Here is a 26,454-nt window from a genome sequence, read left to right on the forward strand (position 1 = left end):
ATTTGTGTTTCTCATAAATCCCCACGTAAAGTACCTACTTGAAAGCATATTTTTATCGATGCAATTATTGCCGTTCTACTTAAAAAAAAAGAAACAATCTTCTATCCGAGCAATCATGAGGAATTATCTGGGAACTCCCTGCGGTGCATTACTAAAATTGAAAATCTGGCCGATGAATATGTGATTACAACACAGTCTCCCAGGTCCTAAGGCAACTACATTAACTAATTCACCGTTTGCTCATCCATCTAATTGCATTCATCTTATTGAAAATTCATTGTTTGCTAATTACCTTCCCATGGGTTTTTCTCCCTAGTGGTAAATGTATAGGAGGAATTTTTCTCCTTTTTTATCCTAGCTTGAGTAATTTCACTGATGAGTGAAGAGGGATTAATCAATGTTTTCTCAGTTAATCCTCCAGTGATTAAAACTCTTTATAGCTCTATCAAAATTTCGAGATTTAAAAGGAGAATAAACTGACTCGGCGCACTATTTAAGACCTCATTACTCTTGCCGGAAAATTTCCCTGGCGATGCTCGGAAAAGGATTGCTGCCGTATTTTCCTGACACTTTGCCTCGGGGAAAAAAACAGGGTGGTAAAAAATTTAAAACAAAATCTTTTATAGACACCAGGTAATCAATCACAATCCAATTTTTTAGGCGGATACCTTTTATTCGTCTAAATACAATTCAAGTTGCCTAGTGAGTGGCGTGTATGATTTGAAAAATACTTAACGGTTCGTTTGAGGGCTAACCCATGGTGCGAGAAAAATTGATTGTCAGTGGAGCACCATTTTTTAACAGAAAGCTAATATTTATTGTCTAGACTGTAGGTTTAATTAGCATTTATATTTTAAATTCTTATTGAAATCCTAATACTAGTAAATGAGACTGGCATGCCTTCTCTATTCAAGATGAGAGATTCTTTCAAATATAAATAGAAAATTTAGGAATGCCTCTTAAAAGCACTACTTTTTTGGTGTCACACCCCATTATTGATGGTTAACAAGAAGTCATCAAATGAGTAATTATAATAATCAACTTAATCGGAATTATTATTCGGATTGGAAATGAGTATTCCAATAAATATGTTAGGGTATTACCCTTTGACTCATGCCTTTCTCTTTGCTGAAGAGAAGCTAGCCCCTCAGTGCAATAAGTGTAGGTGCTCTTTAAGTATCCGACATACGAATATCCTGACAGAATGAGACTGTGACGCGCGGATATAGTTCAATGCAGGGGGAGACCTAGAATCCCTTCTAGGAGACCACCCTACTAATTTAAACAGTACGATTTTGTTTCTCAAGGACATAGGTCTGTTTAATAAAATTTAAAAGTTCCTGTCTATTTTATGCAAATAAATAACATAAAAATATCCCAGGTTGGGCAGAATCACAGGACACAAAAAAGACAAAAAACACTCACAGAACTGAATTTTCAGTGGCACATTACCACCTTCCTCAGAGTTAGGTAGGAGAGTCTCCTAATGGAGTAATGTGCCAACGAAAATTCAGTACTGTGAGCGTTTTTTATCTTTTTTGTGTCCTGTGATCCTGCCCAACCTGGGTTATTTTTATGTTATTTACCTCGTCGAGGAACATTTCCAAGTATCTTATGCAAATAAATTGTGCAGTAACGATGCATATTTAATACGATTCGAATCAAATGATTGAGTAGTGATGCAGAATGACCTAGTCGTCGACGCAACTTAACGCTCAATTTTACTATTATTAATAAATATAATTAGCTCTACCTTGTTACTTATGAACACGATTTCCTATGTGAAGACAATTTCTATGCATTAACGCGACGTTTGTGGTGACCAATAAAATTCGTAAATTTTCATTTTTTTCAGACTAAAAAAAAATAGAATTTATAGTTTTCATGGTTTTATACTTTAAGGATTAAATTAGCGTTTAATCTGCAAATTTTGAGATAAATGAATTTTTTATTAATCAAAGACAGACTCTTTGGTCAAAAATGCTGCCATCCTTCACCCTCCTATCATTTACCAGTATCATACGCTCAAAAATTTATTTTGATTCTTAATTCGCTTTGAGGAGTTCTTTCATTCACATCACAACCTTCCTCTCATCCCCCACCTTTAAAAATGCTTAAAATCCGAATGGAAGGCAAGAAATATACAATATGTAAATGAAATACTATGTAAACCTTAAAAATCCTATATTATTTCATGGTATGAGCTACACCAAACAGATAATATACTTTATTCGCCTAGTGTGCTGGTATATTATAGTAATAAAAAATAGTTAAGTATTTGACGTCGATTCAGTCAGAGACACTAATTGTAATTGTCCTAACCATCAAATTATGCTTGCGGACATGTGGTATGGTAGGTCATATCCAAAAAAGGAGCATCGAGTGCTATATTAACGACTTTCAGCGGGTAGACAATAATCATCGGTGGTCACAGTGTGACCAATAAGTTGTTAATCGATATATATTAGCCATGAAGGCATTTAGTTAACCGTAGTAAAAAAACGATCATTTGTAGCCATTGAAATTCAATAGCCTAAGAATTACAGATCGATCAAGCTTGCGGTGACCAGAAAATGTTAAATTGAGAATTTTAATGTTTAATAAAATTTTTAATTTTATTCTTTGTGAAGAAAATCTTTCGAAAGCTTCTTAAATTCTCTCTTTCTTGTTATTTAAGGGCTTATATTAACATTTTTACGATTATATAGTTTTTTATTCGTCTAATTCTTCTAGCCTCGCGAAATTCGTAGAGCAGAGCAGAGGATCGGACTTAGATGAAGGGATGTCATTTAGTCTTGATACTATCTTGATGCTTCTGAGTAATTTATGCGGTCATAACGGTCACCGTTCGAGGACTTCATTCAATCCGATATGAATAGGGGATGACCGATATCCCCGTGACAGTAAAGCACTTGAGACGTTCGAGCTAGTGGGGTTACGTTTCTCCCTTTAGCTGCAAGAATACTGGCGATCTTGAATGTAGAACGGGTACTTTATTTCGCCGTGAACAGCCATTTATTCCTCCACACAACTTTATATTCCGTTGGAGTCGGTTTGAAGCTATGACTCGGATGATGAGAATGCATTGAAAAATATGAATTCAAGGAGCGGAGTGTTGTCCTATATTTTACCCCGAAGAAAAATGGAAATGAATGTGTCTCCAGCGAGTCGATCGCTGCGCTGATGTTTCGCATCCATGCTCTGAATTTGCATCACTCGCTACGTTTGCGAACGCAATTTCTCCATAAACAGTCTCCAGTGCATGCACATATAGCTTGGATTCGAGGTTATATTTGTATTTTTTCCGTACATTTTCATAGAAGATTTAGGCGTGTATTTATCATATCCCTTCCAAAAATACTTGTAAAAAATAAAATGGTTTTTCCTCACTCGTGATATATGAAAAGCGGATAAGCTATGTTGGTTAATAAGTCTATGATAGGATGATACTCATAAAATCAGACCAAAATTCAGGACGCGGTAGATATAAGTGTCGGTGCTGAGATAATCTCATAATAATAACTATTCTTTCTTCGTTATTGCAGAAAACTCAAAATTGTGTCACTATTCTTATTGAAAAACCTCTGCTTTAAAATGCATCCTGATTCATTTCTAAAATCCTGAATTGTTGCATGGCAGTTATAATTTTTTTTCTGTTATCTTGGATACCTAGCCAAAATGTTAGAAGCTTACATTCATTTCTAGCCTTCTTTTTCTATTGAGTATAGGGGCTAAGAAGTTAACCATGACCATGTTCGCTGTTTGGACACAAGTATCCAATATTGTTCCAATATATGAAAATATCTTTTGAATAAATCCTATTTCAAACATATTAGTCATAGGTCAAATATATACTAAACCAGAAGTTACAGAAGGAATGAGTTTTCCCAAGGGCTCCTTCCTCAACACTGTAGTCCATAACCAATATCAATTTCACTTCGTAAATTTGCTAAAAATGGTTTGAACATAATGCTAAATTGATCCACCAATGCACTAGTCATTTTTCTTTACGAATTTCTACATTCCATGTATTCTAGCGAAAAAGAAGTTTTCAGTAACATGCAATGATTTTCCATTTCCCAATTATGTATAAATAAGCACCTAATATAATACTTGTATTTAAAAATTAATATTTTTCTCTAGTGCGGCGGTCCACGCACACCCCAGAGGATGATTGTTATTGAAATACTCTTTTCAGTTCATTTTATTTACCTGTAAATGGTTTCTAAAATATTCACTGAACCATAAATTTTATTTTATTAATTAATACCGACTCATTACTATCAAGAATAAGAGACTTCCATTTTAATAAATGCATCGAATTGCGCAAAAACGAAAATTTCCTTAATATCTAATATTTCTCGATTACGAATATGACCACTGGTCACACTCTTGGTTGACCAACGAATATCATCTCCCCTCTAAAACTCGTTAGCCCTGCTTGGAATGTTACTGTTTTGGAAAGATGGTGGACTTTATCGACCATACCGCATATCCCCCAGCATATTATTATTAATACACCTTTAGTCAAAATTTCCTCAAGTTTGAAATAATTAATTCTTATTGATACATAAAAAATTGAAATTTAATACGGTGGGTTATGCTTTATCAAAATATGAGGGGATGGAATTCTGAGACTTCATTTCCCTGGATGAAACCACGGCAAATACTTTACACCATACATAAACTTACCTTCCATCACACCAAATGCTTGCACAGTAGGGGAATATATATATTGATTATATATATACTGTATATTAATTGGAACCAATTATGGTAGAAAAGGCGTGGTGTCTCACGTATTATTCTTGTTGCTTGGTCCAAAAAATAGTTATTTGGAAGAGAATCGTGATTTGCGTGAGGAAACTTAACTAAATTGAAAAGGGAAATTGGGCACAGATCCCCTGAGAAATGAGAATAAGAATGCTTGATGTTCAAAACGGGAGAGACCGTCGTGAGCGGCAGTGAACATAGCTCCCAAAGGACACAGGACCCAGCCTCTTCCCTCGTTTTTGAGAAATGAGCTGCAGTAATTAATATGGAAATCCCTTACTCTTGATAGTAATGACTCTTTCTTAATTAATAAAATAAATTTTCCGGTGCTTTGAATGAATCTGCTATTTTTTTAGGAACCATTTGCAGGGAATTGAATTGAATTGAAAGGAGTATTTCAATAATGACCATCCTCTGGGGTGTAAGCCGGAGAAAAATTTTAATTTTTAGATATTTTATAAAAAGCCATTTATGAGTTGCAACCCAATCTTATTTTTTTTTATTTTAAGGTAAATGTATCAAAATTATGAAATGAAAGGTTGGGCCAATTCTGAGATGGGGTATTTCAGAGACGTTAATCAACAATTTAAAAATTCCAATCTAACAATACAATACCTCCACTGCACAAACGCTCAACAATCGCCTACCAAATGAAATCCGCTCATAGAGTACTATGAGCGGATTTCATTCGTTGGGCGATTGTCGAATAATTATAAAGGGGAATAATTCTATGTTTGGCACAAGTTATGGGCTACGCAAAGTCATAGCATTAGAATAAGCCATTATTTAGGCCTCTACGACAATATGGTAGTGAAATAGAAGGAATCGTATAATTTGACGGATATTTTTGTGAAAAAAAGTGAAAACATAGCACACATAAAACTCTCAAAACCAAACTCTTTCCGAAAAATGGTCTTTGGATATTTAGTTTACCCATACAGAAATTTCCATCGAGGTCTGACATCTTTGAATTGAGGAGGTATGGCCCATTTAGCTTTTGTTTTACACAATACATTCTCTTGATTATTATCAAATTAGGAGACCTGACTGTCACAGAGCTAAATTTTATAGCAAGGACAACATTTTCACATGAGAATCCTGAGTAGATACCTTATGCCTCAATAATCAATAATGTAGCCCTTTAATGACAGTTTGTGGCGTATTCGTCAAATTTACTCAAGCCCGCAAGCACCTTAAAGATCATTCCACTCACCTTTCTGTTCTTATTGAAATAATTAATAACTTTCGTTTCCTTCCCAATGAATGCGAATTTATCTTCCAAAATTTTTCCTGAAGGCTCATTAATCCGTGCGGCATCCTTGGTCGCGATAAAAGCCACCACCCATTAGAACCCAAAGGAGGCCAACTCAAGAAAACATTAGAGGGTTTGGTAATTTATCGCATCATCAATTCCATGGCATTCCTTGGAGATTAATTGCGGTGAGAACAAATTAGAGTCTCATTATCGCACTTGGTTGCGCTAATAGTCATTTGATAATGGCTATTTCATCTTCTGTTGGTGTCATGATATTTTTGAAAATCTTAGGGCTAATTTAAAAATTCCGGTCAATCATTTTATTAATTTTTGCTTTCCACAGCGTCTATCCTTCCACAATGTGGACGAATATTCATAAAAATTGCTACAGACAAAATTTAATCGGTAATTTAACATAAATAAGGGTATGAGGATATTTTCTTACTTTTAAGAGCAGACTAGATAATGCATTTGGTCTATTTTAATAGGAGTCGAATTTTCCGATGCCCACGATGGCGCTGTATTCAATACAATCGTGGCTTGCCTCAATGATTTCTTATTTTATTTTTGCACCCACGAGTTCATTATTAACACAATAGAAACTAATATATTTGTTTTACGAGCTCTAGTTAAATACTTGAAGTGATCAACAGATTACATATTTCCTTTAATAATCTCTCTCTCTCCCCTTCTCCCTCTCAAAGTCTATAGGAATGGATTTTCCTTCAAACTCAGTAACTAATGTGGAAGAAAAAGTAATCCATATTCTGAATTATTCACTATCATTATTAATTTCTTGGCCATTAAAATGCTATTTGGCTAATTCAGGAAGTATCCGGGCTGAGTCCCCGCTATCATTTAGTTTACAGAAGTTTCGTTGGCTGTCCTGTTTACTCTTTAATAAAGCCAGCTACTTCACCTGACAATGCTGCTAGAAAATAAGGAAAAATATCCGTACCTGCATAAAACATGGACGCGGGCATAGCCTGCCTTCCTTAACCGCTACGTCGCTACTCCTTAGACTCAGAAACCTTAGACTCGGCAAAACGCCTGTTCTTACGCCACATTTCGTGTTGGGGATATTATTTTGATTGCATTTTGTAGCCTGAGTAGCTTGAGTTTGTGTGGCATCCATAATCATATATAATTATTATAAAATTAACCGCAATTCTGTGCGACTCTGATAACAGGGTAATCTTTCAAATAAAATTATAATTATAATATTTTATGGGCGTCTTAACGTTAAATTCGAAAGAAATAAATATTTCTATTGAATATCCAGCCTCCTTTACTTATTTGCACGTTAGAATGTGTATAAAAAGTAATTTCTGATTAAAAAAACCTGTTTTCCATTTACATCTACATCATTTAATCTAAATTATCTTTGGGGTAAACTGATTCAGTAAATATCTATCTACTAGTTAAAATAATTCATTTGATATATAGATAAAGTAAACTTTTTGCGGAGAGATGCCGTGGAACAAAGTTTTGAATGATAAGAAATGATATCCTATTTCCCATTATTTTTCTATGACAGATTACTACACGTATTTCGATTGTTACACAATCACAAATACCTGATGGATTCATCAACGGGATGACAGGCTTTGAATCTAGCTAATTTCAATAAATAATATTTCAAGTTAGGCTTATACAGCACCGACTGGCTAATCAATGAACTCATTTTGTTAATTTTTATAGATAATCCAAATCATTAATTTTTTGTATACTTAAGTTATCCACTAGCTGCCAGATCTTGAATGAAGCATGTTTTGGAAAATTATCCTTCAAACTACTCCCCTATCTACAGCGAAAATATCTATCTATTTCGCTATAGCAAAAGTATCGTTTGCAATTTATTGATTTGGGACATACATATGGGTCATCCTTATCATTCAAGTTTTTTGCCTTGTGAACTTATTATTTTGCTGGCATGTTTTGTACAAAAAAATATTTTTATATCGTTTCTCAAATTATCAAATTTTGGCTTAAATAGGCTTGGCAGTGAACGATCTCAATTGGGTCGTAAAAAAAGTGGCGCCTTGCGGAAAAGTGATCATGAACATAGATTTTTTGTACATGAGCATTAAATGTACACTTTTTCATACAGAGTTTTCTCTTTCTCTTCAGGCTACTCGGCGGCTTCCCTGCTAGCCATTGCGTTCGCCATTCCCTTTGGCCTTCGGGTGCTCATTCACCGGGAGTCGGGCGGGTGGACGTACCTGCCGCAAGCCTTCTACCACGCGCATCTCGAGCTCTTCCTCGGAAACGCCTGCCTCGGTGAGTAACCTTTTCCACCTTAGTCACACAAACTCCTGTGACTAACGTAGGCTGCATTTTTCGGGTTTCACCGCGTCGTCGTTGCGTTGGAGACAACAGTTTCTCCTGCATTCCAGCAGGCGTCTTCAGGCATCACTTCGACCTGAAGACGCCTGCTGGAATGCAGGAGAAACTGTTGTCTCCAACGCAACGACGACGCGGTGAAACCCGAAAAATTAAGCCTACGTTACCATCGCACCGCGGAAGCCTTCGCACCAACTCCTGTGACTAAGGCCGTTTCCGAACAAGGTGACAAACATCATCCAAGCCAAACAAAATTTAGAGGGAGTGCTAATTGGTTGAAAATGAATTTTGATATGTATATTCTAAAACCAAATTATAGAGGAATTAAAGTCTCCAAAACAAAATTTTCTGTCGGCTAGGCAAGCATCATTAGGGATAATAATGTGCCTCAACCAGTCAGAGGACATGGTAAGAGTGAGAAGCGTAAACTGTGACGTCAAAAACCAATCTGTGACGTCAAAAAACTGTGACATCAGAAACCCTAATGTGACGTCAGAAGCCCAACTGTGCCGTCAGCAATTCAACTGTGACATCAGTAAACAGTCAGCAATTCATCGGACCCCCCTGCGCTGAGACGTCATGATGTTAACACCTCTTGGTATACGCTCTTCACTCTTACCACGTCCTCGGATAGGATAAGTTACATTCTCCTCCCCGATGATGATTGCCTAGCCAACAGAAAAAACCTGCTTCGGAGACTTCAATTCAGAATTCCATCATCCAAGTTAACTCAGTTTCGAGTTCACTTGAACTGGAAGATAGTGATTTCTTTAGACACATTCAAATAAATTCTTATTGCTATAGAGTTAGCTAAAGATAGCGACTGCAAGTTCGGTGAGCATGCAGTTTATTGTACGTACATATATTAAATTAAGGTCAGTTCAACAGTGCTAAATTATGCCAATAGGAATAGTTTTCATTATTTGACCGGAAATGGTTTGACGAAGACTCAAATAATTTCGCCTTGATGGACGAAATAAAAAAGTTATGACCGTTAGCAAAATAGCAACCAATAAATTTTTTTCAAGAATGATATATATCTTGTTTAAAATACTTTCATCAACTGAGTACTGCCGAACTGTACTTTCTCATGTTTCTTTTTTTATTTTCGAGTCATTTCAGGGCTCGTATTATGGTTCATTACTTTTGGTTCTCCGAATTGTTGTCGTATCAGTATCCTGCGGTTTACGCAACGACCTGTTATATTTGTAATTGGTGTTGCAGCGGTTACAGGAGACAACCGCGCACTTTCCGTTTTTCTGATAACCTGATCTTTGGAAATTATTCTAGCATTTTACCCTCTGCGTACTTAAAATAATTATATTATATATACTTGAATGAAGGCGTACCCTAAGGTAATATTTAATGCCTTTCTTTTGCGTTAACAAAAACGTATAGCTCTTATTGTTTTCCAATTTATTTTCTTCATTTTTGAATCTCGTTCGGGATTGTTTGCCAATCCTATGGCCCAATTAATATTCAGTTTCAGTCATCACTTATAAGTGTTGTAAATGTAAATATGAGAAGGCAGAGACGTACTAAACATTTCCATGGAAACATTTTTAGAACCACGGAAACATTTTTTTAAATTACGCTTACGAGGAAGTAAATATTCACCAACTAATCGTTGCCGGAGACTCGGCATTTCTCTCTTTCTGGTGATAGTAAAAATATGGTCGCATGCGACATATTATTATACTCAAAGGATAAATTGGCCATCCAGCTTGTATAGCATCCTTGAAAATGACAATGTGTTGTAACCATGGTCGGTTGTTAAGTTTTGAATAAAAAGTGTGGATATTTGTGTTCTTTTATCATGGATATATCGAACTTCTACAAAATCAAATCAGAAAAGATTTTTTCTATTATATTGAAACTATCGGAAGATATATTAATTGGAATCAGGATCGAAAAAAAGAGGAATCGACTCGTCCCTAATATTTTTTTCTGTTGTATTTTTCGTGCAATCCCTTTCATTCAAGGCGTGGGTGTCATGATGCTGCTGGCCCTGACGGTTGAGCGCTACGCGTCCGTGTGTCGTCCGGGTCGAAGGTCACCCCCGCCACCCCTGGCGGCCCCTCCGCACCGCGCGCGGGCCGCCGCCTTCCTCATCCCCGTCATCACCTTCGTGCTCTACCTGCCCAACGTGTTCCGCGCGCAGCTGACGCGCTGCATCACGGACAGGGGCGCCCTCATCTACCAGAAGAGGGACAACACCAGATTCCTTCACTCGCTCTTCTACTCCGTCTACAAGTGCGCCCTCGAGCTAATGTTCAAGGTCAGTCGGAATCCGCATCTAAAACGTACAATATTACTATGGACCCTTTCAGTGGCTGATTCAGGATAGGAACAAGGGGTATTTGGGGGTAACCACCCAGCAGTAGTGGTGGTCCGAACAAAATTTCCATTCTATCTCATGTAAATTGGATATCCAAGGGGGCTATAGCCTCCTTACCCTGGATACTTGGATGGACCCCCCCCCCCCCCATAGATCTGCCACTGGACCCTTTGAATTCAAAATTATTGCAATTAATCACCTGAAATTTTCCTCACTCTGTGGATGATCAGTTCGCTATCCAGATACAACCCACCTATCACCTTGAAAGATTAGAGAATAACTCTTAATTTTTGGAACACTGCATGAGTTCGCTCGCAGCTATCATTCTTGCTTTTCCAATGATAAGTTTGCTTTCTATCTGCTAGCTTTTAACGAATGGCTTAGCTCAGGAAATTTTTAAAACTCCTCGCTTGTATAGTGATTTGCATGCGCTAACTAGCGGCAATCATCCTGATAAATTGGCCATACAGCTTCCTAAGAGTCGCTTAGAGACCGTCTTCGAAGAATTTGAAAACGCATACTAGATTTTGGAATGCATTGCATAAGCTCCCTGACTGCTATCGCCCTCGCTATTAAAAGGTCGTATTCCTGCTGATTTTATGTAGATTATGATCAATCATGAATGATTTGGAAGTATTTTATCGGTTATGGAACGTTTGGTATGAGTTCACATGTTTATTGAATAATTAGTTCACATTTCCGCATTTTGCATGTAGCTTTTGACTCAACAATGCAAGATTTGAGTGTGGCTCTTCGTCTGAGGGAATCTTTTGTCCTTGTTTCAGCAATTGTTCTGTATATTTGAATAACAAATTCGTTCTCCCGCTCTTACATGTCAGGTGGCGCCCACGCTGCTCCTCGCTGGCCTAAACCTGCGCATCATGGTCGTCTACCGTCGCTCTTGCGAGAGACGGCGGAAGATGACACTCAAGCCCTCTGGAGAGGACTCGCGAAAGTTCGCCGAGGAGCGTCGCCTAGTCCTCCTCCTGGGCTCCACTTCCATCCTTTTCTTCGTCTGCGTCTCGCCCATGGCCATCCTCAATGTCACCCTCTCCGAGGTCAACCTGAATAACTACTCGTATCAAGTGTTCCGAGCTATCGCAAACGTCCTCGAGGTCGCCAACTACTCCATAACCTTCTACATCTACTGCCTCTTCTCCGAGGACTTCCGCAACACGCTGATCCGAACATTCCGCTCGTCCTCGTGCTGTTCTTCGCGTGACTCGGGCCATAACGTTGGCTCGAAGACGGCCCTTCCACCGGCGAGGTCCTCGAGGCCTTCTGGGGGCAGGGGAGGCTGCGGGGGCAGGGGTAGCACAGTCCTGACCGCCCCGTGTTGTCAGGCAGTCACGCAGGGCCCTTCAAACACCACGACAACGACCACGACGACGACTCCCGCGACGGCCGCGGGCGGCGCTGCGAACGTGGCTGGCGACACGGCGACCACGTGTCAGTCCACGTGTTTGCAGCAGCCGGGGATATCGCCGGAAATGGGAGGAGGAGGTTGGCGAAACTCGATAGGGGTGGCGTTGAGGAAGGCTAGCACGACGTGGAGAGGGTGCGGTTGCCGCGGTGATAGTGCTTGCGTAGAGAAGGAAGCCAGCCCAGGGGGCAGTTCGGCGGACCGCGTTATCGTGTGATCAACCACGTGGCTTCGTGTGCCCTGTTCTCTCCCCCTATTGTCCTCCGTAGTCAATCTCGTTTGAAGACATTCGTTATGGTTCCTCGCTGTTACTGCGTCGTCAAATGACGCGCTCATGTTTCTTCTCCTTTCTCTTCTATTGAACAATTGACTCATATAATGCGATGGAATTTTTTCCTTGAATTCAAGAGGTTGATTGTATCAGCTTTCAAGTTCTACTTCGCTTGAAGTTTATTCACTTCAGGAGAGTGCCAAATCCACTCGAATTAGGAAAACTCATGCACTAAGATAGCTGCGCGAGTAACAAATTAGATTATCAACTACTTGTATATTAGTCTGATAACTCGAATAGCCAGACGAATGGGTACATTAATAAGCGAAGGAATTCACCTCGATACCAGCGCTTGTTTAGTGGAGGAAACCATGGGTTCAAGGAGAAATTCAAATACCTACCCGCCGTAGTTCGGTAGGTATTAATCTGCTCGTTTACATGTCCATGTGTTCGTCTAGGGTCAACAGTCCCACGCTAGAGCATGGGCACGTGAGTGCCTGTCTGGAAAGGTATTCGAAAATCTCTATATGAGTGCATTTAACGCTGACTTAATTGAGTTCGATAGTGGTCTCCGAGTGACCACATCAGTGAGCAAAACGGAGGGAACTTTTTTTTACACTTTCGTGATTAGAAATGCTTGAGTGAGAAGTCAAATGCAAAAAACCTCACGGTCGGCTGTGAAAATTTGCTTGCTGGGAATTTTTCCAACTATTTATGGATGAGGAATTATCTGAGCCCTGATAGTATGTTGCTATAGATATACAGTAGAGTGCTACAATCCCATTTTTGTCAAATTGGCCATTATATTATCCCTCTATTTGTTCATAAGTCCCATCCATTTCTCCCTTTCCTACATTTCCCTCTTTTCTCATCCACAACCACTTCAGTCCACTCTTGTATATTGTGGCCATATTCAGCTGCAGTAAAATGTTTTATAAAGGTAAAAATTTGATTGGCTAATTACAAAAAATATAACAGAACAGTGAGAATTTAAATTGAATTTACGCAGTTGATGAAGAGATATTGAGGTCTTGAAACTTAATTAATTCAAAACTATGTATTGATAAAACAATAATGGGTTAAATATCTTTTTCAATTGTTATTTTGGTCTTCTCTCATGATACCGCACATGATTGGTATGCTACCTACCGTATTGAGTTTATGTACAATATCAGTGAAATCTATGGAATCCTTGACATTCTCTGGCAGAGTAATGATTTTTTTGAGAAAAGATAGACTCCCTACTACGGTTGAGGAAAGTAGATGATGGATAATCACTGAGAGTTGCCCTTGAAAGAAAACTTAATAAAGACAATTTGAGTTGCAAATCATACCCTTCTTGCCAAAGAATGGTACTAGGTACCAGTCGATTTGCTATAAATCAAAGAGGATTCTTCCTTTTTGGAGGAATGTGAGAATAAGTGATTCTTTCAATACCTATGTGTACAGTAGTGTTAGAATAGTAAAGAGAGTCTGTGACATCATTTTCTGGGTACATTTTGCTTGCTGATTTCTTGAAAATATTTTTTTATGCAACAAACTACGAAATGGGTTCATAAGCTGTGGCTATAGGATCTTCACTTCATCAAGTTGCCTCTTCAAATGCATAATTTTTTAACACCTGAAGTCAATGTAAATATTCAATTGTCATTTGAACAAAAGATGAAGTTGGTATCTTGAACACGGCACATAATATATAATACCACTATTCATCATGAATTGTTTTTCCCACCTTTATTTTCATGAATTAACCATAGATGGAGAGGTATTGGGAATAGTTTAAGAGTAAATAAATGTAACTCCAAAGGCTATACCTAAGACTAAATTATTGAAAGCACACCCCTCTTGCCATTCCCAAATCGAGTTTCAGTGACTATGGAGTGCGTGTTTGAAAAAAGTTTCAAGTTATTTTTCTTCATCATTAGTTCCTTGGTTGTAACCATAAGGGCTCTGAGAGCCTTGCTGCCTCTGGAGTATGTGAGATGTTATGTTGACTCACAATAAATACCTCTGTCAAAAATGGACCTTCTGGACTACAGTTACTCACCAAAGCTCACCAATTCATTCAAGCTCTCTCCACTAAATAAAAAATTGTACATAGAGTCAATCATCCCACAAACAGTAACAAACATTAATATAATTTTCTTTTGATACTGAATTTTCAGTTTCATGATAATGTAGATAGTTACTATCAATCTATTCTTAAATTTATTTGTAAGTAACTGCAGTATTGCCTCTCAAAATTCATTTTCCCCTCCGCCATTGTTTTGCCGCAATCTTAATCATTTGATACAGAAATTACTTCTTGTTTTCACTGCAGGGGATTTCTACATTCCCCTTTCCACAGGGATCGACCATTGGAATGTAATGTAATGTAAAATCCTGTTTTAATTATCCCCCTCTCACTTTTAAAGTCTCCAAATACACATTTAAATACATGTGCAGTTCCCTTTAAAAATTTCACCTGCCTTTATTTGGAATAGAGAGCTTCATAATTACAATGAAATGGAAGAAATGTATTAGTTCACTGCGATGAAATGGTTGAAACATTATTTGTGAGATAAAATGGACTACCCTTATTTTCCTGTGTACTCTTGCATGCATGGTGCATGCCTACTTTTGAGTCATGAAAATCATTGAAATATGATGTGATCAACCTGTGGTGATAGCACCTCTGCAGGTCATGTAGATGGAAAATGATATAAATGTTTACAGTTAGTTAGTGAAGATAAACCTCTTACCATGGCTAAGTATGTAATGGGAATGTATATCAGTATCTAGTTACTCTATTTTGTGCCACTATGGTTGTATATATGTGTACATGAAAAAATATATATATACATTCTTGGAATATTTTTAACAGTTTATATTGAAAGGTACTTATTCCCTGAAATTTGCTGAATTCCCTCTTGTTCACTTAGCCCTCTCTGGTACTTCCCTTAAGGGATTGTGCTTGACAAGGAACGCACATGTACACCTTAAAGAAATTTTTATGTCAATAATGCCACAGCAAAGAATTGGCTGTGGGGTAACCAGTTACGTCCATGTACTAAAGGTTGTGTTTAACCTTCAATACACTTCTTTTACCAATATTGATGCAAATTGTACTTTTATTTTTATTTAAGGCATAGATAGAAGTATATGTAGTATGTACCTAAATCCTGGAAACCAAATGAGTATCCATATTAAATCTCCACACTTGTTGTGTGAGCTCTAATTGATTGTTGAAATGATAGCTTTTGATAGGAAGTTGCTGATGATGCTCAAATTACTTGTCGCTATTGTTCCTGAAGAAATATTTGATCCTTGACTCTAGGCACCTCATTCTTATACCTTGAAGAATATTTACATGGAAAATATCTTTCTCTCTATTGCAGAACATATACATATATGTATTTACACCTCATGTTACCATATAAATGCTTCAAAAATTTTCCCATGCATACAAAGTTTTCAGAGAATATTCTCAATAATCTACATAATCTTTATCTGAGGTACCTATACTAAGCCATTTTGAATGACTCCTCTCCAAAGTAGTTCTTCAGGTTTTCCATCTTGACCCTTTGCATTCAGAATCCATTAAATGGAATGGCATTTCCTGTGCAGTTTTCAGAAATTAAGAAGGAATATAATAAAGGCGTAAAATCAATGCTATTACTTCATCAATAAAAGTTAATGCTGTCTTAAGAGGATCATTAGAAACCCAAAATGTCAATTCTTAAGTTCAAGCAGTAGATTTGCTTTATATATCCTTTGCAATGAGTTTATCATAAGGTCAGCAATGCTATAGCAGGTTGGCTGATTATTTGCTTTGGCAGCCAGCATTGCAAGTCATATAGTTAGTATATGATGGGGGTAGGGTCAGTTAGCAACTGAGCAGCAGTGGTAAATTTGTTAAAGGTTTTTAGGTTGGCCCTGTCTAGCACCACAAGTAGGGTTGGGAGGTTGACAGAATCGTAGAATCATCACCTGCCTTTTAGAAAGCTAACTGGGACAAAAACTTATCAAGAATTTATATTCCACTGTCATACTCAAATTCTGCCAAAAATGTATGCCTATACAATGGTCTGGTTCAGCAAAAGTTCTACTGCCAAATACATAGTTTGTGCCGTCAATACTTTTCTAAACCTTAATTTTAAACATGAATCATGGAGCAACCATGGGCACACCCAGAATCAAATCAGGGGTGGGGGCAAAACGAGCCGTAGTCGTTCAAGTTGTAACTTTTTTGCACAGAAAAGGTTAATGAAACCAAAATTTTAAGGAAATTTTCTCGGCAATTTATTAGTTTTTTTATAATTATTTGGTTGAAAAAATAATGTTTTTTATTTTAATTCCATGTTTTGTACTAATATCATTTTTCTTCAAAAGGAAAATTCCCCTATGAAAAAATTGTATAAACCTGTTTCAAAATTTTATACAATCTTATACATTGCCATGGCAATTGTATAAATTGCCCCCTACTGGGTATGCCCAAGGGAGCAACTATTCTCAAAATGAAGCCGTCTCTATCTTACCTGAATTATATAGGTAAATATTTCCTTTGCCAGGACTTATGAACTGAATTAGATTTTAGCCAACATGGTGTGCCAAATTCAGAGGCAAGTTCTAGTTCTATATTTTTCCTTAATTCGGTGGTTATTTTCAAGCAACCAGTGGCAACACATCAAAATTCTTGCCTTTCTCACTGAAAGGGTCTTAGAAAGATATTTACAACTCTGGCCACTTCTTTCCAATTACCTCATTAATTATATAGCATTCCCCTTTAATTCCAACATTCAATATCCAGCAGAAAAAAATAGGCCCTGAGCCATCGACCCATTAGTGTCATGAACTTTTCCTGAAGATGTCAATTTTTATTTTTTCCTTTAATTTACCAGTGAGTTCTGCTAGTAGGACAATTTTTGTGGCCTCTTATTTTCCCATTTATCTTCCAAATTAAATAATTAACCAGCATGCAAATCAATTATCTGATTAGATCACCACTAATCAGGTTTTTAATTTAAGTCCCATTTAATTATATGTCTCAGGTCTAAACAGGAATTAAGTAGGTGTGATTTATTGATACCAGGTCTTATATAAATATTGAGATCAAGAGCTTGTTTACAGCTCACTCAGAGTCCATTCTGAGATCTGATCATGTCTAATCTAAGATCAGATCCAGTCAAACGAAAAACCTGATTCGGGCTTAACTCAGCTCATTTCCTGTTCTTTTAAATTATAAATGTTTTATAATTTTCATTCTATAGAAATTTCAATACTCAGTATGCTTTATCATGCCCCCTCACTATCATTAAGGAAAGAAGGGAAGGATATTGACTCTCTCTTAAGTTCTTTTTCCTATACTCAGAATCTGTTGGGTCAGATCAAACTATCACATGCCATCCCTGTACATCACTAGAGTAAGGACAGTAACTCATCTAACAATTTTCTTTTTCCTCTTGGATTCAAACCTAGCATTTCAGTGCTGAAGGTCTCTTCTCTAACAACCTCAAAACTCTATTTGACATCTCAGCAATTATGATTACAGATATGATCACTAAGTAAATGATTGTTCCAATGCAATCAAATTAGAAGGAATGCTTTTTGAATTATTTTTTTGGCATTCAAATGATGGTCTGTAGACATAGGATATGTGGAAAATTCTTATTTTGAAGGTGGTCATTTCTCTCAAGGTATGGTGTATCCCATTAAATAATTTCAAGGATTAAACTTGTCGAAATATAAAAGATTTGAAACAATTTTTTTTTCTGGTAAGCTTGAAAACCCCGAGGCCAATGATAGGCTTGCTTCTTCATCCTCATTTGTGGAATTGTGAATGCATCAGTTGCTCTTAGCAGGATTAAGATAGGAAGGTCACACTGTGCAGATGTAAATGTTATGACAATATTAATCACATAAAGGAAATAATTGTGCCTAAAATCCTATATTTATGTCAAATATATATTCTATTCTTCCAGATATATTGTATTCGTCAAAATTTTTTATTTATATGATAAGTTCAATTTTAATTTTAATTCGCCATTTGTGAATGAGCTAGTGTAAAATTTAAAATGGAGGATAAATGAAAGCCTGGGGTTGTTGTCATTCACCACCCTCCTTGGAGCATATTTGCTTTTAACCCTTAATTGGTGGAGTTGGGTTTTTCTTTTTTCTTAGCTGATTTTTCAAATGAAATAGCATCATCCGAAATTGGAATTTTTCTAGTCTGCTATTTCTTGTAATTCTACCGCTGAGTAAAGTTGGATTTTCAAAGTATTGCTTTGTTTCACTGCAACCGATGTTTTGACCTGACAGGACCATGAGTGTATTAGATTTTTTCTGCCATTGACCCGATGCTTTATTCCGTTTAAGTCTTGTATATTAGTCTGTTTTATATAGCAGGCTGATTTCTTCAAATGTTTTAAAGCTCAATACATTTCCCTCTTTTTATAAAATTCATTTTTCTATACACCTACGTATGTTCTCCGCATGAAATTTGATACCATTTTCTATGCATTGGCCATAGTTTATGTTATGTTTATTGTTAATGTAACTGCAAATTAAACAATAAAAATATATAAACCTTCATCAAACAACTAACTAGGCGAGTAGCAGTAAAATGACACCAATATACAGCAGACTCCTTATTATCCGGCTACAGTATATCCAGGTTGAGGATTATCCATGCATGATTTTCACTCTCCCTCAATATTTTCTGCAATCTTTATAAAAAAATAAAATCTTTTTACTATTGCGGTTAATGTGGTTAATATGGACAATTTTTACTTTTACTGAAAGTTATAGCAATGTAATAAGTAATAGTAAATTAAATAATGTATTGCGTAAGAGTGGATATATTGGCCAGCCGCACTGAAAGGATTAAGAATTTTACATTAACTTCTTCCGAATACGGGAGAAAAGTTAATAATTGTAGGACAGACAAGTCCTCAATTTTCCCCGGTTGTGGATTATCCGTGCATGATTTTTACTCTCACTCAATTTTTTCCACGATCATTATAAAAAAATAAAATTGGACGAAAAATCATCGGAATTAATGCTACGATAAACCGGGCTTATTATTTCCGTTAAAATCCCCTTCGTAAAAGTGGAAGCGATCGTACGCTAGCTGCATTCACGGGAGCACCGTGTTCCTCTTTCCCAAGCCTTGCAGTGCACAACCGTGCTCTCATTGAGTCTCGGAAGCACTCTAAAATTACAGAATAACTGCGAAAATAATAATAGATTGTACCGTATTTTTCCGAATGTAGTGCCCCCCCCCTAATTTTGAGGCTTCAGTTTTGGGAAAAGTTAAAAAAAAATGTGTTTGAATACAGTACTCCCCTTTACTTTTACCTTGGGAATTTTTGGAAAAAAGGGGGGACTATTTTCAGACATATACGGTATGTTTCGGGTAAATTATGAGCATTGCAAGACATTCAAGTGAAAGTTTGGGTTATCCGTGTTTTCCGATTATTTGTGCCGTCTCTCTCCATCATTAGCCCGGATAATCTGGAGTGTACTGTATTAATAAAAATTTTTGTAAATCGCAGTGAACAAAACTCAGGTCACAATAATGACCCGACGCGACCAGTTACGTAAGTTTTGGGGTTTGGCCAATTAAGGGTTAATGCTACAATAAAGATGCTCATTTTTATAGTGGTTTTGAATGGCAAATACATAATAACATTTTTAATTGGAGTATTTTTTCCAAATCTAATTATAGATACAAAATATCACCATGTTTCAAACCATTTGAATCTGCAATCAATGAGTGTGAATGGATGGAAAATGATGTATTTACTAGGCTCTAAAGCCACTGATAAGTTGTGAGATCAGTTAAGGCTTGAAAATCTTGGAGTTTGTCCATTACTTGAGATAAAAGGAAGACCTTTTACAAATGTTTGGCAATTAAGAATCAAACTATCCTTGCAAGCTTCATCCATAGGCTCAAGTTAAATCTGCCATGCACACCCTTTAGCTACAGCAAGCTTGTTAGTGCAACCTCTTGGATTCTCTTGCCGGGCACTCATAGAATTTACGCTGAAAGTCATGCTTAGCTTCTATATTCATACACCTACCTTGGGAGTAATATTCTTAAATCAGAACCATATTTTTCCCATAAATCAGTTACTGGATATTCATTTTATGACATGAGGAAAAAAATGTATACACAGAAAGTTTTGCAATTGCAATGGTGATGAATGAAGGACTTCCATGGATCCACTTTTTTCATTGAATGCCAATATTTTGTGTGTTACAGTGGCAATCATTGGCTTACCAAATCATGCAAGTGTTGTCACCCACAGAATCTCATAATAGTGAAGGTAAATTAAAATTTATTGAATTTGTTTGTACTGTATTTTTCTCCATATTTAAAAAATGTAGTCAGGCTCTTGCATGTGTGTAATGGACAAAGCTATAACTTTCATCAGGTAAAATATCAGTATATACTCTCAGCTGTGGTGTTTATAGGGATTGGAAACTAGTAGATATTAAATTATAACAGAATGGCTTACCTTAATTATTTCGCCCTCAGCGATTCAAATCAAAGTTTGATTTTGATAAATAAGGTTCAATGTCACCTTGTACTAGGCCACACTCATACAATTTCATATATTCAGTATGGGAAACCAAATCCTTTTCCTGAACCACCTCATATGATGAGGATTTTTATTTGGTCTGTCCGAATGCTTGACCCATATGTGAGTAGGGCTTAATGGTCACCAGCCTACTCATTAGACAACCATTCCCCCTGCCTTTCTTGAAGTAATTGAGATGTATTTTGCCTATACTACCTTCAAACATGAATGATGATTTATTTTCTGTAAATCATACCACTGCTAAATCTGATGTAGTGCATATGTACTAAGGAATATTTGGAAATATTCCCTTCATAGTACCCACACTAAATGTTGCTGAATATGATGTATGCATGCCTATTTGGAGCCCCTCTGTATTTGGTCTGTTGTGTCTCTGAAGATGGAGAGTCGCAGTATTCAGATAAATAAGTGAAAAATATTCGTTATGCTTTGTGAATTGTATGCAATACCAGCGATAATTCTTAACATTTTTTCAATTCATAGGATGGAGGTTTGGTTCCTTCGTTAAATTTACTAGAATGGTAAATAGTTCTTGTATTCATTGGCCATCTCAACAAAGGATTGGAACTTCCCAGTGAGAAATGGGTGGTGGAATCCACGTGGAACCCACGTGGAGATGTAACGTGGATACCACGTGTTTTTGGTCGTGGAATCAACGTGGAACCCACGTGGAAATTTGGTGGAAAAATTAAAACAGCAGTAGGTGCTGTCCTAAAACCATTAAAACCTCAATCACTCTATATCTAAACCTTCTATATATGTGTCTACGATTTTTCATGTGCTCTCATGGCTGCCTTTCCACGAATTATATAAAAATAGAATGTGCGATACATTTTCACATAACTAGCGTGGTTTCAGGATGATAAATGACGCAATGTCACCAGAGAGTTAAGTTCCACAAATTAGAAATTCTGTTTAACATTTAATGCTAATCACTACAAATCCACTTGAAATCAACGTGGATTCCACGTGGGTCCAACCACTCAATATCCACCACCACCAAATATCCACCACTCAACGTGGATTCCACGTGGGTTCCACGTGGATTCCACCACCCATTTCTCACTGGGTTATGGATATATAACTTGTATTTGTGGTTAAATACAGATGAAATAATAATGCACATCCATTGATGCACCAAATGAATTCTGAATAATTGTAAATGAAGACAATTTGTTCAATAAACTGATTATTTTAGAATTAATTTTGCTCTAAATTCTGCTGTTGATGCAAGGTTAAAGTTTGCGCTCTTTTGAATCAATAGGATTGTCAATGGACCAAATGCTGGCAAATTAAAAAAAAAGAATGTATTTTTTTAATATGTTACTTGCATTCATTGATGCAAAAATGAGATATGTATCATATTATTTCTTATATTAGACAAAACCAACATTGTGCATTGTATTTGTAAATATGATATGTTAGTTATCAAATTTGAGGCTGAATTTTGACTGAAAAATGGCAATGTCTAGCCATTTAAATGCATTTATTGATTCATATGTAATATTTTTATTATTATAACTAAAAATGTAATTTTCTTTTAACTTTGGAAATATTAACCAATTTATGAGGAAATAGCTCATGAATTCTTATTTACTTTTCACCTTATCCAGTTATGACTTGCTGTGAAGATTTACATGATGATTCTATAGTCTATATGTAGTTTAACTTTCATGTGTGATCCTTGGACTGTATGTGAGACCGCCATGGGGTACAGTGAATTTTGCAATGAGCTTCATTTTCTTGATAGATTAAAATATCTCAAATTGAATATCAATGAACTTCATCATTTAATGGAAAATTTATAGGTCATCAGCTAATGAGTTATAGTCTAGATCGTTTCTCTCAATTCAATGACTTATCATTCAATGGTTGAAGTGCAAAATCATAAAAAGTACCCAAACATTGCAGGTGATGGTTTGTTGATCAATAAAGGCACATATCCTATCCATGACACTGGGTGACCACTGGCAGGACGGAGTCAGAGATGGAATAAATTCCTTGTTTTAGGGGGGAAGAGATTCACAACTTTCTGCGGTGCCTTAAAGCCAATTGGTGCATGTATTCACTATACCTCTCAATGAAAATGGGCTCTGATGGGACTGCTCTCAGAAAATTGAAAGTATTGAAGCACGTGGAACATATTTATGGTGCGGCCGTATTGTATGGAAATTGTTATAAGTTCTTGATTTTAAAGAGCCTAGCAGGTTAAGATGGTGAAAAATGACCCCATATAATTTGAAAAATAAAAATTTAAACTGATTACACACATTATACAAGACAATGCTAACTTATGGTACAAAAAAAAATGTTCCAATTGTGGTTCGGCAATGTTCAGCAATGCGGGTGGCCTCACAAGGGAGTAGGGGCGTGCATCCCTGCACCCCCCATATGTATCCCCCTCTGGTTCCCTCCTCACATAACAAAGCTCTTTTCTATTAAGTGGAATACCTGTTAGAGAGTATGACTGGGGAAATGATGAATTGCAAAAAACTATTTAACCCTTCTGCACTGGACGTCGGGTGGAGCCAATGGGCATTTCTTACACAGGGCATCTGACGTCGGGTATAGCTGTCATGGATTTTTCAACGCAAACGACCTGACGTTGGCTCTAGCCGACGAGAGGGAAGGGAAGTGACCACTGAGGTGGCAATTGTCAGATACATTCAGGCCCGGACTGAGACCCAGCTTAGCGAGTCCTTAGGGCCACTCCTCAGCAATTAAACCCAACCCTTCCACTCATTTATGACCATCCTCATCACAGGAATCCGTTCCAAAGTGGTTATATTGTCATTAGTTTTTTCAATGATATACAGTAAAACATCTATGTAGTGAACCTCTTTACATCACAAGCCTTCATACTTCATACCACCCCTACGGTTCCGTCAGATTTACATGTAAATTTATAGGCAAACCTCTTTGTAGTGAACCTCTTTATCTCATAAAACCCCCACTTATCATACAAAGGAGACACCCCCAAGACTACCTAACTACCTCCACAAATTTTACCGAGGCAACTAGAGACCATTAATGCAGCTGCGATTACATGAAATGACACCAGAACAACAGAAATGTTTCACACTTATTTTTTTTCTTTTACACCTTGAATAGGCTGTAATTTTCATGTTAACTATTAGCTATGACCATTTTGTTCCATGTGAGAGCATAACTAACAGTAAACAGGAAAAAAGATATCCACTATCCTAATCATTTTAAGTGACTGTTGAATTAAGAGCGATTACATCGTTTTCTCTTGAGTCATGGTAAAATAACGCAATAGTGCTCGCTTTAAGTTATCATTAAATAATAAATAAATGTTCACTAATGCATGCATGTTTATTCAAACGCATTTATGTAATGGTATAAAAGACAGCAGTGCCTTTCATTTCCAAATGGATATGAGAAAATGGTGCCTATCACTGAAACCTCTCCATAGTGAACCTCCACCCTGGCGAAAAAGAATGGTAACATTTGTGTAACCTAATGGTAACTTTTGAGTGTACCATTAGTGTAGGAAAATGGTAAACTCTGTGAAGGCTGTGTGTAACCATAGTGTACATAGTTATAACTCCAGTGTACAATCTGTGTAACTTTGTGGTAAAGTGGCCCAATCTGTGTAGGTTTTGTGTGTAACTTGTGTAACAATTGGCGCTGAATTGTGTACAGTGAGTACAGAGTCTGCAGTGGTACATGATGTGTACACGATGTACACTATAGTACCATTTAGTACACAGGTGTACAATAATGGTAACAAGGGTACCATGCAATTAGGATTAAAATTAAAAACATAAATGCAGGAATGTTTAAAAATCAATCTTTATTGCTGTTTGAAAAAGAACTATAAATCATCAATTGTTGCCTCCTCTACTCCCTCTTGATGATCTTGATAGTTCCTGTTAAATGAAAAAGTAAAATTAAGAACATTTGTCAAGCAAAATTTTATAACTTGATAAAATGGACAAAAATTTGGTTTAATGCATAACATTACACTTTCTGTCAAAACAATCTTTCTTTTTTTTTAATGAAATGAAACAGTGGTTGAGAGAACCTTATTTTTCACAACATTTTCATAAATAACAACCCCTTAAGTTACTGCTCTTATTTATTTTACCTCATACCATGTTGATTCCAGCCAACTTATATTAAGCCAATAGGTAAAATAAAATTTGAAGTAACTTACGAAGCCAGGCTCCTGAGATTTTCTTCTTCCCCAAGCCAGTGTTATGTCTTCCATTTAAATCGCTGGCCAGCTTTGACAACATGGTCATCACCTCTGCGGACTTTTGTGCAACCATTAATCAAACTCATTTGGTTATTAACAGAAAAATAAATTCTAGTAATTTTATGCATTTATGTTATCACAACTCTATCTTCTAACAGAATTTTAAAAGAAGCCACACTAATAAACAGCTTCAGAATACTTCCACAAAGATATCAAATTTAGGAAATTTAATCTTGTTATTCAATATAACTTAAAAGTTAAAACACCAATTGACATAATATGGGAAAATTAATTACACACTAATGCTACAAAGAAGTGAAAACTGCACTACTGATTAGGATGATCAATATGATGGCCTTTCTTCTAGGCATCCCTAAATTTGTCATGTCTAAGCCAATGCTTTGTGTAATTTTCTAATTCCTTAGATGAAGCACTTAGGTGATAAAGTCGAACTGCATCTGTAAAAGAAGGGGTATTCTCTATGACAATGATATCAACAACATGTAGTCCAATTAATCATCATAGGTAATTTATAAAATTTTTGAAGGATCAATTTATATGGAAAATAAGGAAGAGATATGTTAGACAATAACTTATGTAGTGGGGATGAAGAGCTTAATAAGAAATAAGTCTTACTGAAAAAAGGGATAGATGTTTTTTGGGGTGTTTTCACAAAGAAATATCCTTTTGATTTAGCATTGCCTCAGATAGTATCTCTCCTCTAATGATGAAAAAATGTAATATAAAACTTACCAAAAATTATTGTTTTCAGGCCAAGCTCAGAAAATACTCTTTTATTTATGTAGCCTATCCAGCTATAGTTGGCTTCCAAGATGTCTTTCATGACATAGGTACCGGATAGTTCGTTAAAATCATTTATTTAGAAGTGTTGCCTCCAATTAGGGCCAACTCGGAAATCTGCAATGAAATAAACAAAGTATATACATTGTAATCTTCATTTTCAAAGGTAGATGCGTCAAGTCTTTCACAGAATTGTAAATATTCATGATGATAATATTTTATAGGAATCTGTCGCATGAGACATTTTGTATAACAATAGTTTCACCAGCATTATTGCCAGCATCTTCAGGTCTTATTGACAATTCAGTTATGTCCTGTTATGTACACTGCATTCACAAACTGACATCCAATATGTATTAAAACCAGTTGAAATATTATTTTCCGAAGATATTATTTCTGCCCCAATTCCAACTTCTACTGAAATTGCCAGCAAATTGTGAAAATTG

At 36.6% G+C, this 26,454-nt stretch overlaps 1 protein-coding gene across 1 annotated transcript; it reads left to right on the top strand.

The window, feature by feature from the left end:
* Nucleotides 1–2,343: 2,343 nt before the first annotated feature.
* LOC124159706 (probable G-protein coupled receptor B0563.6) lies at nucleotides 2,344–12,349 on the top strand. Its single transcript, XM_046535617.1, has 4 exons — nucleotides 2,344–2,353; nucleotides 8,159–8,308; nucleotides 10,354–10,649; nucleotides 11,549–12,349. Exons 1-4 carry the CDS (start codon nucleotides 2,344–2,346, stop codon nucleotides 12,347–12,349), a joined length of 1,257 nt encoding a protein of 418 aa, XP_046391573.1.
* The last annotated feature ends 14,105 nt before the right edge of the window (nucleotides 12,350–26,454 follow it).

The sequence above is a fragment of the Ischnura elegans genome, chromosome 5 (assembly GCF_921293095.1).
Source record: "Ischnura elegans chromosome 5, ioIscEleg1.1, whole genome shotgun sequence".
Taxonomy (NCBI): Eukaryota; Metazoa; Arthropoda; class Insecta; order Odonata; family Coenagrionidae; genus Ischnura; species Ischnura elegans.